The 20,172-nt window shown below is 39.8% G+C and overlaps 3 protein-coding genes and 1 long non-coding RNA gene across 7 annotated transcripts in view; 3 read left to right on the top strand and 1 right to left on the bottom strand.

The window, feature by feature from the left end:
• Positions 1–4,009, top strand: part of RHBDL2 (rhomboid like 2) — a 54,177-nt gene extending 50,168 nt beyond the window's left edge. For all 4 annotated transcript variants that reach the window (XM_043875600.1, XM_043875601.1, XM_043875602.1 and 1 more), the window contains 2 exons: positions 2,611–2,672; positions 3,437–4,009. In XM_043875600.1, the coding sequence (XP_043731535.1) occupies positions 2,611–2,672; positions 3,437–3,616 (242 nt within the window). In that variant the 3' untranslated portion in view covers positions 3,617–4,009. The remainder of the gene's footprint in view (positions 1–2,610; positions 2,673–3,436) is intronic.
• Positions 1–10,735, bottom strand: part of LOC122676410 — a 52,544-nt gene extending 41,809 nt beyond the window's left edge. The window contains exon 1 of the long non-coding RNA XR_006335579.1: positions 10,445–10,735. This is a non-coding gene — a long non-coding RNA (uncharacterized LOC122676410). The remainder of the gene's footprint in view (positions 1–10,444) is intronic.
• GJA9 (gap junction protein alpha 9) lies at positions 7,916–9,832 on the top strand. The gene has a single exon (XM_043875595.1). The coding sequence runs from the start codon at positions 8,193–8,195 to the stop codon at positions 9,732–9,734; it is 1,542 nt and encodes a 513-aa protein (XP_043731530.1). The 5' UTR covers positions 7,916–8,192; the 3' UTR covers positions 9,735–9,832.
• Positions 10,736–10,931: 196 nt separating the features above from the next.
• On the top strand, positions 10,932–17,894 carry LOC122676408 (MYC binding protein). Its single transcript, XM_043875603.1, has 5 exons — positions 10,932–11,065; positions 11,260–11,332; positions 15,037–15,085; positions 15,276–15,405; positions 16,651–17,894. The coding sequence occupies exons 1-5, from the start codon at positions 10,982–10,984 to the stop codon at positions 16,693–16,695; spliced, it is 381 nt and encodes a 126-aa protein (XP_043731538.1). The 5' UTR covers positions 10,932–10,981; the 3' UTR covers positions 16,696–17,894.
• The last annotated feature ends 2,278 nt before the right edge of the window (positions 17,895–20,172 follow it).

Consider the following 20,172-nt stretch of genomic DNA (forward strand, 5'->3'; position numbering starts at 1 on the left):
ACCCTCACATTCTCCCACAGAGTTCAAAAGTCTGTTCTGTATTTCTGTGTCTCTTTTTCCTTTTTGCATATAGGGTTATTGTTACCATCTTTCTAAATTCCATATATATGTGTTAGTATGCTGTAATGTTCTTTATCTTTCTGGCTTACTTCACTCTGTATAAGGGGCTCCAGTTTCATCCATCTCATTAGGACTGAGTCATATGAATTCTTTTTAACGGCTGAGTAATATTCCATGGTGTATATGTACCACAGCTTCCTTATCCACTCATCTGCTGATGGGCATCTAGGTTGCTTCCATGTCCTGGCTATTATAAACAGTGCTGCGATGAACATTGGGGTGCACGTGTCTCTTTCAGATCTGGTTTCCTCAGTGTGTATGCCCAGAAGTGGGATTGCTGGGTCATATGGCAGTTCTATTTCCAGTTTTTTAAGAAATCTCCACACTGTTTTCCATAGCGGCTGTACTAGTTTGCATTCCCACCAACAGTGTAAGAGGGTTCCCTTTTCTCCACACCCTCTCCAGCATTTATTGCTTGTAGACTTTTGGATAGCAGCCATCCTGACTGGCGAGTAATGGTACCTCATTGTGGTTTTGATTTGCATTTCTCTAATAATGAGTGATGTTGAGCATCTTTTCATGTGTTTGTTAGCCATCTGTATGTCTTCTTTGCAGAAATGTCTGTTTAGTTCTTTGGCCCATTTTTTGATTGGGTCATTTATTTTTCTGGAATTGAGCTGCAGGAGTTGCTTGTATATTTTTGAGATTAATCCTTTGTCTGTTTCTTCATTTGCTATTATTTTCTCCCAATCTGAGGGCTGTCTTTTCACCTTACTTATAGTTTCCTTTGTAGTGCAAAAGCTTTTAAGTTTCATTAGGTCCCATTTGTTTAGTTTTGCTTTTATTTCTAATATTCTGGGAGATGGGTCATAGAGGATCTTGCTGTGATTTATGTCGGAGAGTGTTTTGCCTATGTTCTCCTCTAGGAGTTTTATAGTTTCTGGTCTTACATTTAGATCTTTAATCCATTTTGAGTTTATTTTTGTGTATGGTGTCATTTATGATTAAAACTCTCCAAAAAGCAGGAATAGAAGGAACATACCTCAACATAATAAAAGCTATATATGACAAACCCACAGCAAGCATCACCCTCAATGGTGAAAAATTGAAAGTATTTCCCCTGAAATCAGGAACAAGACAAGGGTGCCCACTCTCACCACTACTATTCAACATAGTGTTGGAAGTTTTGGCCACAGCAATCAGAACAGAAAAAGAAGTAAAAGGAATCCAGATAGGAAAAGAAGAAGTGAAACTCTCACTGTTTGCAGATGACATGATCCTCTACGTAGAAAACCCTAAAGACTCTACCAGAAAATTACTAGAGCTAATCAATGAATATAGTAAAGTTGCAGGATATAAAATTAACACACAGAAATCCCTTGCATTCCTATATACTAACAATGAAAAAACAGAAAGAGAAATTAAAGAAACAATACCATTCACCATTGCAACAAAAAGAATAAAATACTTAGGAGTATATCTACCTAAAGAAACAAAAGACCTATACATAGAAAACTATAAAACACTGATGAAAGAAATCAAAGAGGACACAAACAGATGGAGAAACATACCATGTTCATGGATTGGAAGTATCAATATTGTCAAAATGGCTATTCTACCTAAAGCAATCTATAGATTCAATGCAATCCCTATCAAGTTACCTACGGTATTTTTCACAGAACTAGACCAAAGAATTTCACAATTTGTATGGAAATACAAAAAACCTCGAATAGCCAAAGTAATCTTGAGAAAGAATAATGGAACTGGAGGAATCAACCTGCCTGACTTCAGACTCTACTACAAAGCCACAGTCATCAAGACAGTATGGTACTGGCACAAAGACAGAAATATAGATCAATGGAACAGAATAGAAAGCCCAGAGATAAATCCACGGACCTATGGACACCTTATCTTTGACAAAGGAGGCAAGGATATACAATGGAAAAAAGACAACCTCTTTAACAAGTGGTGCTGGGATAACTGGTCAACCACTTGTAAAAGAATGAAACTAGAACACTTTCTAACACCATAGAAGGCTCTTTAAAGGTCAGCATGGCTTGCTCCCTTATCCTCATCAAATGGCGTATTCTCCTTGAGATCCTTCCTGACTCTCCGGTTAAACACCACACCCTGCTCCCAGCATTCTCAATTCTCCTCTTTGTGCACTCTCTACAGCACTAAGCACCCTTTGACAATACTGTATGTTTTACTTATTCACTTGCCTTCCCCAGCTAGACTTTCAGTTCCATGAGGCAGTCTGATCTTTTCTTGGCAGTATATCCACCACCTAGAATAGTGGCTGGCACATGGGTGATCATTACTAAATACTCGTTGGATCAATGCATCTATAAAATGAGGTAATGACAGTACCAATTTCATGGCATTGTTGTGAGGATTAATGATACAAAGGTAGTACATGTAAAGTTCTCAGAACAGTACCTGGCACAGAGTAAGTCTCAATAAATGTTACCATTGCTAGAGGGGAACCAAAAATAACTGGTACGCTGTTGTGGAGATCCTGGGGCTTCATCAGGCTGTTTTCCCTTTTAGTTGTGTCGGACATGGGATTTGCTCTCTACAGACGGTTCTTTGTTCCTGCAAATGGGTCTCCGGTGAGTTCAGTTTATTATTTTTTAAATGAAAATTTGTTTACCTATGATATCAATAGCTAAAAAGGGTCACAAAATAGGGGCAGCAACAATTCAGAGATTTAAAGCTGTCAGATTTCCATATGGAAGTTAAGAAAATTCCTGAGCAAACTGGCCTTTGGGGTATCCTTTTCACTTCTCTCATAGCCCAGATAATTGGCTCTAGTTCTCTGTACCTGCTATACGGGTAGCTATTCCAAAAAATGGGAGTGAAGGGACTTTACTGTCTATGGAGAATAAAATGCAGATTGGAAAGCAGCAATGATATGGGTCCAGATGAATTTATAATACAAAGAAAACTGACAAAGATTTCCAGTTTTATTGAAATTGGTTCCTGAATTTGGTAATTTCTGAGTATTTGTGTGTGTTATTACCTGTGTTTTAATTCAGACATTCCATTTGTGTGGGATAGATTATGCTCCTGTAAAGAACCCTCACTAATCTCAACTCTTACTCTCTTGGCTGGCCTTGTACAGAACCATCCTAAATGTAATGATGGCCTCAAGACAGACAGGATGGCTGTTGTGTGTACCCAAGAGTCAGTGAAATGACATTTCTTTTAGCTTTGCATGATGGGGTTTTGTTGTCTCTTTTGTCTCACTACCTTGCTGTTCAGACTTTAAGACTCTTTGACTGGGATGGTATTTGTTCTCTAGTAAGAGAGATGCAGCTGAAATATACAATTACGATTTTCTTCACTTATTTTCATTTTCCCCTTTTCTCCCAAGGTGTCTTTTGCAGCTCACATTGCAGGTGGATTTGCTGGAATGTCCATTGGTTATACCGTGTTCAGCTGCTTTGATCAGGCACTGCTGAAAGATCCAAGGTTTTGGACAGCGATTGCAGCTTATTTAGCTTTTGTTTTATTTGCTGTGTTTTTCAACATTTTCCTATCTCCAGCGAACTGACGCCCTTAACACAAACCAGTGAATAAAAAGGGCCATCTGGGGGGAAAAAAAACAAAACTGGAGAACTCTCTATGAAGAAACAGAGAAGTCCCAGCAAACGCTAACAATTTGATAAAGAGAACACCCCTGAAGTTGTCGGTTTCAAAGACTGCTTACAAAAGGGGTTACGGTTTAAGGAAGAAGCTCTTCTGAGGGAATGAAGGGGAAGAGGAAGAGAGAAAAGGGAAGGGAAGTGAGAACCAGAGACTGGCTCTTTTCTAGGCATGCCATGTCAAGGGTATGCATTCTTTAAAAGAACTTGCTCTTAGGAGGATATGGTATAGAGACTGCCTGATAGAATCCACAAATAATGTACTCTGCTGATAATAAAAACTTTTCATGTCTGTCAGACTACTGATTATCACTTTCCATCACTGTTTGAGTCAATAGGTCACTGTTTGGGGTGCTTTATGTGCATTATTGCTAATCTTTTTAACAACCCAGAAAGGCAGCTGTTACTCTGCATCTTAGAGAGGAGGCTATGAGAACTCTTAAAAAAAAAAAAAAAATCAAGTAATTTGTCTAAGAGGGGGCAGGACTTAAAGGTTGCAAATGACAGGGCTTCCCAGATGGCTCAGTGAGTAAAGAATCCATCTGCAATGCAGGAGACACAGGAGACGTGCATTTGATTACTGGGTTGGGAAGATCGCCTGCAGGAGGGCATGGCAACCCACTCCAGGATGGAGAATCCCATGGACACAGGAGCTGACGACAGTCCATGGGGTCACAAAGAGCGGGCCATGACTTAGTAACTAAACAAAAAAGATGTGCTATTGTTTCCTTAACCATTCCTCTTACTGAACACTTAAGTTGCTGCTGATTTTGTACCATTACCAACACTGCTATGTGATCACTCTAGTATGTATGGTGTGTCTTTGAGAATGATTGAATGAATAGATATTTCAAGCATCCAGAAGCAGAAATGTTATGTTACTTTTGATAGATTTTAACTACCTCTTTTTTTTTTGGCTGTGCCACACAGCTTGCAGGATCTTAGATCCCCAACCAAGGATTGAACCTGGACCACCACAGTAAAAGTTTTGACTTCTAACCGCTGGTGTGTGCTAAGTTGCTTCAGTTGTATTCAACTCTTTGCAACCCTATGGACTGCAGCCTGCCAGGGTCTTGTGTCCATAGGATTCTCCAGGCAAGAATCCTGGAGTGGGTTGCCATGCCCTCCTCCAGGGGATCTTCCCAACTCAGGGATGGAAACCCGGTCTCCTGCATCTCCTGCACTGCAGCGATTCTCTACCGCTGAGTCACCAGGGAAGCCCCTCTAACCACTGGATGCCAGGGAATTCCCTAAATTACCTTTTAAATAGTTGTATCCATTTATATTCTTACTGATATTACATGACAGTAACCATTTCCTCATACATTTGCCAAAAGGTGGCTTTATAAATCTTGAAAAAATTTAATTTTGATTAAAAAATAATATTTTAATTCATATGTAACACTAATGAAGCATAGCATTTAAAAATTTATTAATTTACTTATAATTTATATATTACACATAATATATAATTTATATAATATGTAATATACAAGTATGAATATATATATATTTCCTGATGAAAGGGTTGAATTTAAACTGAAAAGTAGCTATTAGATGGCAAAGAAGCCCAAGGAAGAAATATTTATCTGCCATCGCCAACCCACCAGGTCAGTACTCTGGAGATCTTTAATGACCTAAAAGTGCAAAGTAATTGTTAATAACAGAAAACTAGACAGAGAAACAGGATTCATCTAACTATGAAATCGGACATGACCCATTGATTATTAAGACTGATGACTAAGAAGTTATTATCTAGTTAGGTTATTTTGGTACTAGAAACATTGTTTACGTTACCAAAAACAGTGATATCTTTCTGGGTCTCCAGGGGGCAAAGTTACCATTAAAAAAGCACACATGTCTGGCATTTTAAATTTGACATTTCTGAATAATAGAGGAACCATTTATTCAGCTTAATTTGGGGCTTATAGTTTTAGTCTTCTAAACTGTGCTGTATTAATTAGAAATATTGGAAATATTCTTTCTGTGGGCTGCCCAATAAGGTAGCAACTAGGCACATGTAGCTGTTTACATTTAATTCAAATTAAATGAAATTAAAAACTGTATCTCTGTTACACAAGCCTTGTAGAAAGTACTCAATAGCTATGTATTAATAGTGGCCATCTGATTGAACATGCAGACAGTACTCCAACACTGCTGCAAAAAGTTCCACTGGATTTAAAAAACTTCCATTGGGTGGCGCTGTTTAAGAAGCAAGAATGAAGGCAGGGAGATTGAGTTTAGCTGATGGCTGACTCACTGCGCTGAACCAAACTGAATCTGCTCTACACCTGCAAAGGGACACATTCAGAAAACACGATGAAGATGGCTGTGGTATAACTTTTAAGCGTGATCTGCTTCAAATTTACCTAAATCAAGAAAGGTCTGTGTTAATCTCTCTGTCTTAGCTAACGAAGAGTCATTTGAAATATTTTTTTCTTTTGAATTTTATGGTACTGTATCTGTGTATATTAGTATTCATGCTATTTGCTATGAAAGCTTTAGGACCTAAGATTTGAAGCTACATAACAGTACTTCCTCTTTCAGAAAATACTATGCACTTGTCCTTTCAGAAAAAAAAAACAACTTTAATTTTCTTTGGTAATTTTAAAAGTAAAGTGCTCATGGTAAAAGAAATTAAACATATATATAATTATAAAAAATTAAGTCAATTATTATCATTCTACCCATAGATAATCACAGTTAATATTTTGATGAATATCCTTCTTAGGCTTTATTGTATGCATCTCTACATATAAGTAAATTTACAATAATGGGGCTCTATTATTCTGTTTTATAACCCGAATGTCACTGAAACAATATATCCAATGTCTTTTTATATTAGTATATATTTATTATCTCTACTGGTTGCATAGTACCATACTGTGGATGTATTATTATTTATATGTACAATACAGTCTTATATTGATAATTATTTTGGATAGTTTCAAGTTATAATTATTATAAACAGCAATAAGAATAATATCTTTGCTTATATTTTAAAGTGCTTTTGACTGTGGGTCAAAGAGTATACTGCTATTAACATAATAAAATCAAATACAAAATTTCTCTATTTCAGGAATACAGCTCAATTTTAGAAGGTTGATGCTTTTGCAACTCTTTTGAACTATATAAAGCTTTCAAAAAGGAACTAAAGACTCTAGAACTTGTTATTTAAAAAATCAAAACTTTCACTATTTGACATACCTAATTTAAATAATTAAAATTATAAGAGAAAATAGGTGATTTCTTAATATATCTTTCATAAAAACTTCAAGTGTGTTTAGAGAAGAAAAATAAGTTTAGTAGAACAGTTAAGAGGTGACTTTAGAACCACATTTATCTTTGAATACCAGTTCTAGCTGTGTGATCTTGGGTAATTTAAGGTGTACCTCAGTTTCCTCATCTGTAAAATGGGGAAACAATATACCTAGCTCACAGGAGTTTTGTGATGGATATATCTTGTAGCTATAATATCCCATTATGTTGTTTGATTGTGTAACATTTCCCTTTCTATGAGGAATACAGGACATGCATTTACATATCAAATGAAAATGAATGAAAACATTCCCCCATTTTTTTCTTTCCTTTGAGATGTATTTCCTCTTAGATATCCCAGGGTATCAGCTCTAATATGGAACCTACTGGCTGATAATCCAAGCATCTAAATTATAACTTGCCCTAATGCTCGCTCCACAAAGCAAGCTATATGTCTTAAAAGGGTCAAATACTGTTGTAATGAAAATTTCTATAATACTACCAACATACCAATGATCCAAGCAATATATAATAACATCCTCATAATAATTTTTCATAGCAAAGTACAGTAATAAATAAATATTCATAAATATTTTTACTGAAATGATTTCTGAAAATGCTCAAAAACGGCAAGAAGCTAGAATTTAGACACTTAAATGTGGATTAAAAAACTGATCTAAATTCTTATAGCAAGAGCCAGATCTGTTTCCTTCAGTTTCATAAAACGCTGTACCTTACTGGATTATGAAATGAAACACATGCCTTTTTCTTTGTACTGACATTGGTCACAGCTTTCATATTAAATAATCTTAATAAATAGGTTTGTAAGATCAAGTCAGTAGTCTCAGGAACCTCTCTAAGAATTCTCAGGTTAAAATAACAAAGCAAAAAGCCCAGTAAGACTCCTTTCTTCCAGGAACTCCTATAATTCTATTCTTCATAGAGAATACATACACCCCTCCTCCAGGTATCTTTTTTCCCCCCACTGCATTATAAGGTCTAAATGTAAGTGACCTCCTATTCTTGACATCTTAAGCATATTCTTGGTAACATATTATTACAACTTTCTAGGGAAAAAAGAGAGCAACCAGCATGCTGAAAGAGTGATGCTTTGTTCATATTTTGGCCACAGGTTTGCTTAAGAAATAGCACACGCTTCAGAAATGGAAGAATGTATCTGCCTCCTATTTGGTGGGGTTCAGAGATAAGATGACTGACTAAATAAACATGGGGGACTGGAATTTCCTTGGAGGCATCCTGGAGGAGGTTCACATCCACTCCACCGTGATTGGAAAGATGTGGCTCACCATCCTGTTCATATTTCGAATGCTTGTTCTGGGGGTAGCAGCTGAAGATGTCTGGAATGATGAGCAGTCTGGCTTCATCTGTAACACAGAACAACCCGGCTGCAGAAATGTATGCTATGATCAGGCCTTCCCTATCTCCCTCATTAGATACTGGGTTTTGCAGGTGATATTTGTGTCTTCACCATCCCTGGTCTACATGGGCCATGCTTTGTACCGACTAAGAGTTCTGGAGAAGGAGAGGCAGATGAAGAAGGCCCAACTGAGAGGTGAACTGGAGGAGGTAGAGCTTGAAACACCTGGGGATCGGAGGCGACTGGAGGAAGAACTGTGTCAGCTGGAGCAAAGGAAAGTAAATAAAGTTCCACTCAGAGGAACCTTGCTTTGCACTTACGTGATACACATTTTCACTCGCTCTGTGGTTGAAGTTGGGTTCATGATTGGACAGTATCTTTTATATGGATTTCACTTAGAGCCTCTATTTAAATGCCACGGCCACCCATGTCCAAATACAATTGATTGTTTTGTCTCTAGACCCACAGAAAAGACGATATTCCTATTATTCATGCAATCCATAGCGACTGTTTCACTTTTCCTAAATGTTTTAGAAATTTTCCATCTAGGTTTTAAAAAGATTAAAAGAGGGCTTTGGGGACAATGTAAATTGAAGGATGAACATGATGAATTTTGTACCAAGTCAAAACAAAACCTTGCCAAATATCAAAACACATCTGCAAACTCACTGAAACGACTCTCTTCTGCACCTGATTATAGTCTGTTAGTGGACAAGCAAACACACACAGCAGCGTATCCTAGTTTAAATCCCTCTGCATTTCAGACAGATCCTGATAACCATATTGGAAATGATGACAAAGGCATTTTGGATGAACAGGAAACTCTACTTTCTGAGATGTGCACATTTAGTATGGCTTGTGGTCATCTTCAAAATATCAGCTCAAGTAATAAAGAAGACACTTATAAACTATCTGGAAAAGAAGTTAATGGTAACCAGTTGAGGGGAAAAAGAGAAACTGATGGCAAAGACAGCAAAAGAAATCACTACTTGAAAGGTCACTGTTCTAGTCCAGGTGATGCTACAGAGCTTAACAACCACGTGGGACAGTCACCCCAAACAGCTTTCTCTCTGCCAGCTAACTGCACCTCGAAACGGAAGTGGCCCCGGGCTACCCGGGGTCCCTCTGCAGAAAATGAAAACCAGGCATTACCTCCTAAAGGTAACCTCAAGGGCCAGCTCAGGGAGAGCACAACCAGAACCCTTCCTCCTTCACAGGGAGACTTTCAACCACCTGACATTCCAGACACTCCTGATTCTTTGGGAGGGCTGTCCTTTGAATCCGAGTTGGTCAGAACCTGCAGTAACCCTACGGCTTGTACTCCAAATCATTTAGTGTCACTGACAAACAACCTCATTGGAAGGCGGGCTCCCACAGACCTTCAGATCTGAACATCCGTTGGCGCTTAGACATTCTACATATTACATTATCACAGAAGTAGACTAGTGATGGTGGAGCACAGAAAAAATAGATAGGGCAGCTCTAAAGACCAGCTGTTTATACAAACGACTACAAATCCATTTTAAAAAGGGAAAATGGCTCTAGTTCTGAACTGGGAAGGATCAGTTTCAAGTTTAAAGACACAGAGTTACCAAATCAGGTTTACTTTTTTGTGGGTTCCCTTCAGAAAAACACTGATTTTGGGAAAATCTATGTCAGAATGAAAGCTAAATAGAACCAGGTTTTTCCTTGAAGGGAAAACAGCCTTCGGAGATTGTTCTTGATCTATGTAATTCCCTCTTTTAGTTATTGATCTTATTTCTGGACACTGATTAAACTTTGTTTGCCCTTGCTTCTTAACTTAGTTTCCTTATGGACTGCAACCCGATGTGTCCTGGATATAATCATCATGTTGCTTCTAGTAAATAAAATGTTAAAAAGATGTCGCTTTCTTTTACCAGTTTATAGCATCGTGATTCAGTGCCAGGATCCGAGTCTTGGCTCTACTACACTGGCCACCTAACCATTACAGTTTACTAACAGTGTCTACCTTACGGGGATGGTGTGAGGATTAAAATAAGAAACACAGGTGTTTAACGCGCTGCCAGGCATACAGTAAGCGCTCAAAAGTGCTAGCTATTATTATTACATTACTGCTCACCCTCTGGAGACCCACATCAAGTCGGCCACAAAACAAGGAGACTCCAAACGTCAGAGCTGGAGCCCAAACAGACGATTCTAAGCAGTCTTCCAGCCATTGGAAATGCAAGGGTTGCCCTCGACGGTCGCGCGCCCTCTTCCAAGACGAGAGTCTACAAACCAGTATCGGCCGGCTGCCACTGCTCCTGAGGTCCTAGTTGAGACGGGTCCGCCCACTCTCGGCGTTAGGAGTGAGTCCTCGCGCTCCAGGGCTCCGCAGGCCCCGCCCCCTGGCGCCACGCCCGTCTTCGGCCCCACCTGGACACTCGCCCCGAGTTACCAAAACCTAGCCTCCAACTAAGCAACCAAATCTTGGCGAGGACCGGAAGAGGAAGGAGAGGCGAGGCTTCGCTAACCAGAGGGGCGGGTGCACGCAGCCTCCCTCGGCTCATCTCAGTATGGGGCATTCAGAGCGTCCTGGTCGCCATGAAAACAAGCCACACCCCGGCGATCCCGGCCCGGGGATCCCAAGTGCGCAGGCGCCCGTGCCCTTCCGCGCATGAGCAGTGCTGCTCCGAGCCCGCCAGCCACGGTCTCCGGCGCCAGCTACGCCGCTGCCGCTGTCACTATGGCCCATTACAAAGTGAGGGGGGCGCGGCGTGGCTGGGGGCGTGCGGGCGGTAGCCAGCCGCTGGTCGGCTCGGGTGGGAGTGGGGGCGTGCGCGCAGGTTTGGGGGGCTTGAGGTAGTGAGGCGCAGGCGGCGTTGCCGGACTCCCAGCGCCTTCTTCCTGCTCTGGCCCCCGGGCTTCGGCCACTGACCCGCCGTGTCTCCTCAGGCCGCCGACTCGAAGCGCGAGCAGTTCCGGAGGTACTTGGAGAAGTCGGGGGTGCTGGACACGCTGACCAAGGGTGAGCATGGGCCAAGAGAGGGTTCCTCATGCCGTCGTCGTGTTCCTCATGCCGTCGTCGTGTTCCTCGGCGCGGTGCCCCGAACGGGTCGTGATGTGGGGCAGGAGGGGAACAGGAGGGACCCACCCCGGGTCCAGCGAGGTGGGCCTCGGGGGTCAGCGGGGACCGGCGCACGCCTGGCTGCCGGACGCTGCCCGGGTCGGGTAGCCTCACCCTCCCCGTGGTGAGTAAAACTCTTGCAGCTGTTGCAAAGTCCCTCCAACTTCCGTTGCTCTGCCTCTAGCCGCCGCAGTGAGCATGTTGCTAGAGACCTTGGGAGAGCCCAACTCCTCTCTCCTGACAATTTTTCCCGAGCCCTCCAAATCCTGTACAGAAACATTTCCCCTCGAACAAAGGACAAATGGGGAAATGACCAGATTTGAAAGCAGCTTATAAAGTAGCTAAGTGAACCTAATCCCTAAAATAGCTCTTTGGATGTGGCTTTTCAACTGAACTCCGTTTTGTAGTCTATATCAACTCCTACATTGTGCATATTTCATAATTAAAGTAGAATTACAGTTTAAAGAACGTGACGACACATCAAAATGGTGCTATTGTTTTCACTTTTTAAAATGAAAGTCGTTACACTGTATCTCTTAATCTATAGTTCAAGATCTAAGTAGATGAATAAGGTGATTGACACTGGACGGTTCCAGGAGCTAGTGTGGGTACTGCTTATTTCATCAGCTAGGCTGTAAGGCGAATGCTGTTATCTATCACTCAGCTCACTGACTGGGCCTTTCAAGGGTGTGGAACAGAAGAGCTGGCAGGGATGATGATTTCGGTCCATATGAGAAGTATAGTTTAAGTATCTGGAAATACTTTGGTACCTGCTCTTTGTCCAGAAGCAAAAGTTAGGAAAAAACTCTGGGAGAATAACAACTCTGGGTCTTAGCAGAAAGCAGGGCTTTTAATTCTCAAGCCTGGGTTGGTCATTTTGAATTGCTACCTACCTTAGGTTCAATTTCCTATCTCTTTGCAAATTTCAGTCAACATTAAGGGAGTGTGAAAGTACTGTGCTGTCATCCTGGAAAGTATCACACTATTAGAATTTCATGGACCTCCCTCTCCCCTCAAAAAACTCCACAAGCACATTTCTTTAATTTATTTCGCCATTTTATTCAGGTGTCTGTTATAGGCACTGAGTATACAACGGTGGGGGTGGGGAAGCCCGTGCTCTAAATGAACTTATATCCTAGTTGGGGAAGACAGATAATAAACACAGAGTGTCAACCAGTGGTCAGTGTTGTGAAAAGAACGTTGCTGACAGAGTGATGGGTGTGGCATTTTACCTAGGGTGGTGGGGGAAGGCCTCTCTTAAGAAAGTAACCTTTGAACAAAGACCTGAAAGAAATGTGCTGTTGAGTTTCAGGAAGTGTAAGGAAGCCAGAGTGGCTGGATGGAGTAAATGAAACATACATTGGTAAAGGGTAGAGAAGTGGCCATTGTAGGAGGTAAATGAAGATATTAAGGCTTGTGGCCATACCTGGATTTTCCTTCATGAAAAACTAAACCTTTGGAGGCTTCTTTTCCCTCGCTGACATCTATTGGTATTCTCCCTCAACCTTCCTGGGTTTTCAGTTTCTTAAGTAATATCAGACAACAGAGTATCTACTGATGATCTATTTAACATTTGATTTTGTGTACTTCACACAGATTTAACATATAATTTTTATCCAGCTTATTTCCAAGAGGATTTGAAACTCCTTCTAACATTAAAACACTATAAGGATGGCTAAAGATAAGTCATTTAGAAGAAAAGGCATTTTAGTTATCTTGAGCACTGTATCAACCTCTAAAAATCCGGGCTGCTAAGACAAAAAGGGAAACACTGGGTATAGAGTTCTTGTCTGTTTAAAAGGAAGTATATTTCATCTATAGAAAAACACAGGAAACTTGACATTTACATTATGTTCTGTAATTACCAAACTTGTAAGTACCACTGTCAGAAATTTAGAAGCTAAAAGAAAGGGTAGGAGAAAAAGAGGAAGAAAGGGTAAGAATATTTATGTCTTATAAAATTAGAACTTGGTAGGGATCAGTGGGAATTAATGGAAAAAGAAACATAGGGTTGAGTATATAGTTTGAAGAAAAAGGTAGTAAGTAGAGGAATACAGTGTCCTGTAACACTGAAAGAAGAGGGAAAGAGAGGAGAGGGTAGTGGTGAAATAAATAAGCCAATTTCTCAAAAAATAGTGCTGTAAATACGTTTAAAAGTTTAACTATCAGAACTTAATGTAAGTTGTTTGTAGTAGTTGAGCATTTGATTTTTTTATGATGTCTAAATTATTTTGATGTTATTAAAACTAAAAGAGCAAAGCATGTTGGTTTACAGGAGTTCTTAACTTGGGGCCTAGATATGCATGTTTTTCGTATATAGTTACAGCTTTTGGTCTTTGATCAGATTGTTCAGTTTTGTGCACAAAAAACTTAACCACTGATTTAGAGAGATTTTTATCTGAGTTACTACTCAGATCCTAGAAGGAATGTGTTCAGTAGACTATGAAAAAGGTAGTGCTGACATGAATTACTGGATATGAAACCACTAAAGTATGTATTTTAATTTGAGCACTTTGATTACTGGTAGTTTTTGGTTGGTGGTTATTTAGCATGTAGTGTGTGAAACTTCATTCTTGAAGTGTATTTTGGATTCAAAGCTTTCTTCCAAAAATTAACCACAGCCTTATTGATTCTCTAAAAATTTTTCTCAAATGTATCTACCTTGCTTTCATCCCTCTATTACTCTAGTACAGGTCACTTCTCTTTTTTTTGGTGGTGGTGGGGGATGCCACGTGGCATGCAGGATTTTAGTTCTCTGACCAAGGATCGGGCCCATGCCCCCTGTAGTGACAGCTTGGAGTCCTAACCACTGGACAGCCAGGGAATTCCCAGGTCACTCTCTTTTTAAACTGATTAGCATGTTGTTGTTTAGTTGCTAAGTTGTGTCTGAGACTCTTGCGAGCCTATGAACTGTAGCCCACCAGGCTCCTCTGTCCGTGGGATTTTCCAGGCAGGAATACTGGTTGCCATTTCCTTTTCTAGGGGATCTTCCCCACCCAGGGATTAAACCCCATCTCCATTAACAGGCCGATTCTGTACCACTGAGCCATAATTGCTCTTCTTGCGTTTAAATCGTTGTCCCCCTTGTTAGCCTACTTGACTCCACACAGGAGTCAAGAGTGATCCCGTCACTCCGCTGCTTAAAACTGTTTTAATTATATGCCATTTTGTTTTTAGGATAAAGGTCCTATTGAACTTGCAGGATCCTCCAGTCTCCTCCCTAACCACCTTTTCAGCTTCCTTTCAGTTCACAACTCCATCTAGCCACATTTGAATTTTCAGTTCCTGAATACATTGTTCTTTTGCCCTTGGCCTTCCCTTTTTATCTGAAACCTTCATTGCCTAGGTCTTAGGTCTTATTTCCCTTCCCTGGGCTGAGTTAGGTGTTCTTCCAGTGTGCTCCCATTACCCTTATTGATGCTTGATACTCTTTTGCACTAGACTGTAAATACGTTGAGAACAGGGACCTTGTCTGTCTTGTTCACCATGGTATGTCCTAGCGATGTGTGTGGTGTATAATAGATGCTTAATATTTACTGAGGTATGGCATATAATTTTGGCCATTTTAAGACTTTAATTTTTTTTTTCTGCTTTTTGATTTGCAGTATTGGTAGCCTTATATGAAGAACCAGAGAAACCTAATAGTGCTTTGGAGTATCCTTTTCATTTTTCAAGTCAGAAAAAGGCCTTTATTCTATTGAAAAAGTTACTTTGAGTATTTGGATTTTGATCTCTGGGTAAATATTGGTGGTAGGGTTGGGATGACTCTCATCAGAGTTATTTCAATAGAGGGCTATTTCATTAGTTTTAATGAGCTCAAGTAAATCCTTAACTTTTATATTAGTTTTTTAAAGCATCACTTAGGAGCTGCTACCCCAGAAAATCCAGAAATAGAGCTGCTTCGCCTAGAATTGGCAGAAATGAAAGAGAAATATGAAGCTATTGTAGAAGAAAATAAAAAACTGAAAACAAAGGTAAAATTTTTGAAAGAATTCATGTTAAAAATAATTTCACCTTTAATGATTATATGATCAGAACCTCACTAAAATGGACAGTAGAGGAGGGAGGAGGGCAAATATCAATCTCAGCTAACTGCAAGGAGTAGCTGATACCCTGTCTAGAAAACCACAAGCAAATTGTAAACAGGATGAGCAAAGTGTGGTCAAGAAGAGGTTCTTGGGAACCTTCATCAACAAAAAGATGAATTTACTGGTGAAGAATACTGGTTTGTAAGTAAATGGAAATTTCTGGGAGTCTTAGGCAGTTAAGTAGGTCAGTATGGGGCCACTGCTTTGCGAATGGCACCCCTCAAGACTGTGCAGTGCATGATCTGTATAGTTATGTGGTGGCCCTGACATGTGTTAACTGTAAACTTGTTTGCACTTAAGCTCTGTACATTTGTTTGCACTTAATTTTGTCTAGTGCTGAAGTTTTTTCTTTGTTTAAACTCCCGTGAGAATTTTCATAAACTTTTAGTCAACTAAGCCTTTGAGGTTTTACTGCATTCTGAATCACATTTCACATGACTAGGCATTTCTCATAATGTGTTTTATCTTCTCAACAACTTTGTGAGATAAATGACACAGGTACACAGACCATTTTATAGGTGAGGAAACTAAAGCACAGTGAAGTCTAGCTTCTCAAATCTGACAGCTAATTGGAACAACTCATATCTCAGTGTTCTTGCAGTAAACCACAGTTCGGTATAAGAGATCATTCAGTATCTTAAATTAGCCAAGATTCCAGTGTATAAATACTAGATAACTTTTTTGGCATCTTTTACAGTCAAAGACATTAGCTGCTATTTCATTAACTGGCTAGCTTAATATATATCACATGCTTATTTTTTTTTCCTACTTTCTAGAAGAAAGTTTTCAGTAAACTTATGGTGGAGAGGAAGAAAATACCTTTACTATATAAGCCACAACATCTTTGGGAAGATATGGATTATTGCATAGCAGATGTTTGTGCAGTGCAGTCATGAATGAGAATTAAATTTTAGTTTCCCAGTAATTTTTAAGGTTTATACAAAAAAAACTTTCACTAGGTTTGATTGTATTAAATATTAAAAAAATCACTGGTTTAAAAAGGCTAGGATTTTATAAACTGATTCAGTCATTGAACAAAGTAGTTGACTCATTTTGTTACTGTTAAAAGTTTTCTTTTTTACCCAATTTAGAATAAAATTCACCTAAACACCTCTGTCTTTGCCCCCATAGCTTGCTCAGTATGAACCACCTCAGGAGGAGAAACGTGCTGAATAGGATTCATCTCAATTGAAAAGACACTGAAAAAAATGGTTTTGTATGACTCGAATAGTTTGTACAGTATATAATCTTTTCTGAACAGATGCTATAGCACTCTTTTAAATATGTTAAATTCACCTATCACACGTTAACTGTTATAAACACATATACTTAGAATCACCAATAAAAACTCAGTATAACTTTCTTTGGGTCTTAAAAAAGCAGGAGAATCAAAAGTGCATCCTGAAAGAAAAAAAAAAAATCTATAAACACAGCCATCAGATTCATTACCTTAAAAGACATTCTATCAGTCTGACTAGGAATGATGGTACTGGTTGTATTTTAGCCAAGGAAGTTTAGCACGGAGCTATTCCTTGGTTTAGCTCAGGATTATGAGCACAGGTACAGTCATTCTTTAAAATGAAGATGACACTGTCGTTTTATATTCTCTGTAGGCAGCTGGAGAGATCTGTGTGATACACGATGCTATTTCATGAGGATCTGTCTCATGAATCTTCTGCTTTGTTTATACTAGGTGGAACGAATGACTCTTTGCCACCACTTTGCCTTAGATGACTGTGTGTGCCAGTGTGAACTCTGACACCACCTTTCCTTCTATGCAATCATGCCCTATCTGATAATGTTGCCTTGCTTTACTGTGCTTCCCTGGGTCCCAGTTGCACATTGGCCTTTCTGTGTTGTTTTTCAATTTCCTGTAATAGCAGTTGCCCTGACTGTAATTTATATAAACTTAAAGAGAATCACACTGTTCCCCCTGCCTGCCTTAGTTGCTTAGCGGAACACAGAACAGAGGCAATATAAAATTCTGGGTTCACGCACAAGCCTGGATGACAAGGGGAATGAGCCATATATTGTGGAAAATTATAGTTTGTGGGTATAATTATATAGTGCTTTTTTCCCTCAAAGTATTTTTCTAGCTTTGAATTCATTTTATCTTCATTATCCCTGTGAAGTAGGTAGGCAAGTGTGAGGGGAGGTGGGGTGCTGAATCGTTAGGCCAAAGACTGATATGAATACCAATTATTTACCAATTGTAGAACCTTGGGCACATTAGTTAATTACTCCAAGACTCACTTTCCTCATCTGTTAAATGAAAATAATATCTGTGCTGCCTACCTCACAGGGTTGTTGTGAGGGTCAAATGGAATGTATGTGAAAGATTTGTAAATGGTAAAGCACTATATTCTTGTTTGTTAGTCCTTTTTCCTTTCTTGGAAGACCTACAGTCAGATGTTTTTGTGTTCCTCATCACTTATTTTCCTTATTGATTGACCAGCATTATTAAGAAGTAGCCCTATTTCATGTATTCTGTCCCCAGTGTTATAGAAATGTCTATTTTTTGGTCAAAACACACAGAAAACAATACAGTGAAAGCTGGTTTTTAACTAGCAAAAGCCTCAGCACCTGCTAGAAGCTGTGACCAAGCCAATTATAAGGGCATTTTAATCAGTCACATTGGCAGGAATGTGGCAGTGGTCTGTCTCTTCCAGTCACAAGTTTGTTTTTGTAGGGGAGTCAGATACGGCTGGAAGAACACTTACTTGAATTGGTTTATCTTTTACCAGTTTGAGTGCTTCCTACAGTGACAGCTGTGGGCTGAGTATTATAAAGATGAATGACTTGAAGTTAACTATGAGACATGTGTATAATCACAATGTGGGATAGGATGTGCTAAGAATGATAAATAATAATAAAACATGGCCTCATGGGGGGTTTTGGAAGAGAGGGAGACATGACTTCTTTAAGCAGTTGGTGTGATAGTCCCTTTGTGGACAGGCAAGTAGAATTTTTTTCTGGCAGCCAACCCTCATTTGCTTTCTTCCCTAATGAGACTGGTATTAATATTTATGTAAATCAGGTGATTGCCTCCTGTGCCATGGCAATGGCAACCTGTGGGTTGGATAATCAGACTTTTGGGGGGAACTGACATGCTTACACTGCTGTATCAGTCAGTGCTATGTAAGAATTCAGGGTGAGCCTGGCCTCTGCAGGTCCTCTTCAACATTTCTATCAAGGATCTGGATGAAGACAGTACACATGATGCTCAATGGAGTAAAAAAAAGGATCCGATCTGTTCAGTTCCTGCTGTTCCAGCTGCCTTATCTGTAAAATGTAGATTTCATATCTTGCCTATCTCACAAGGTGTTATAAGGATCAAATTAAATGTAATGGATGTAAAAAGTATCTTGCAAATTGTAAAGGACTACACAGGGGTCAGATGGTAGTAATGCTAATTCTCTAACTGCCACAGAGTTGGAAGGGCTGGTGAGTAGACTATATGAGATTAGCTTGAAAATGATTCACAACTTGGGAGTGCCTAAACTTCACAGCCTAAACGAAAAAGTTGAGATATCAAGTCTTACGTTTAGGTTAAAAATGCAGCTGTACAGGCTTAGGCACTTAGGGAGCGCTGCCAAAGTCCTGGTTCCAGTGACTGTTAGTGTGAACCACTTACAGTCTGTATATTTTTTTTTTAATTCCATTCTGGAAAGCATTAATAGAAATATTGTCCAGGTGCTAAACAGTCACCCTGAAGGCTCTATTGGTCCTTATTGTGTTGTAGGTGTCAGACATTTGATGGATGTTGACCAGCTCAATTGCATATAAATGTGGAGAGTACGTTTGAAACCACAAAGCTGTATTGTCCAACATGGTGGCCGCTAGCCGCATCTGGCAAGTAAAATTAAAAATTTAGTTCTTGAGTCACACCAGCAGTAATTGAAGTGCTCAATCCACACTGGCTACTATGTTGAGCAGCATAGATGTGGGACATTTCTGTCATCATTACTGGAGAAGCCCTGGCTTAAGTATGTTTTAATGTGGAACAGAGAAGACAGTGGGTAATGAAGACTGTAATCCAATATCTGAGGTGCTGTCATAAAAGAGATGACCACTGCTAATAGGCTGTGGTGTATAAGCTCCAAGGAGCGATTTTTGGCCTGAATAAGAGACTTTCAAGCCAAGTTTTACCACAGTGGAGTTGTTTGCCTATTGAGACAGTGCCCTGTCTTCCCTGGGCTCTACTGCAATGTACACTGCAAATCTTTCATGCAGCGTCAGAGACGCTGTACAGTGGATTCTTTTTAGGTGAGAGGTTGCACTAGATGACCTCTAAGGATGTCCTACCTTTAACTTTGAGATTCAGACAAAACCAACTTTCAGATTTGCACACCTGCTTTCCCTTCATAGTCAAAAAAGTTTCCTTGAAAGACCAATACCACCACCCATGTCCACTTTAAGAGGAGGGCCCTCTTTGGTTAAATTTCCAATTCTAAAGCCGCCCTGTGAAGAGTAAAATTCCTCTTGCTTTCCCATATTTTGGTAACAAGTATTTGTTCTGGTTTGCTTTCATTATTCATTCCTTTGGTCTCTGATCTGAAGGAGGTCACACAAGATGCAATGTTCCACGAGGTGATGGAATTACTAAAGAAGTAGACACTGGGTGGGGAGGAGGGGGAGTCAGATCCTGATGAG

Source organism: Cervus elaphus, chromosome 20, assembly GCF_910594005.1.
Source record: "Cervus elaphus chromosome 20, mCerEla1.1, whole genome shotgun sequence".
NCBI lineage: Eukaryota > Metazoa > Chordata > Mammalia > Artiodactyla > Cervidae > Cervus > Cervus elaphus.

Excerpts from the sequence above, each read along its gene's own strand:
- GJA9 (XM_043875595.1), top strand. The coding sequence starts at position 8,193 with ATGGGGGACTGGAATTTCCTTGGAGGCATCCTGGAGGAGGTTCACATC.
- LOC122676408 (XM_043875603.1), top strand. The coding sequence starts at position 10,982 with ATGAGCAGTGCTGCTCCGAGCCCGCCAGCCACGGTCTCCGGCGCCAGC. Across the intron at positions 15,086-15,275 it reads AAACCTAATAGTGCTTTGGA|TTTTTTAAAGCATCACTTAG; the intron begins GTATCCTTTTCA and ends CTTTTATATTAG. Across the intron at positions 15,406-16,650 it reads ATAAAAAACTGAAAACAAAG|CTTGCTCAGTATGAACCACC; the intron begins GTAAAATTTTTG and ends TTGCCCCCATAG.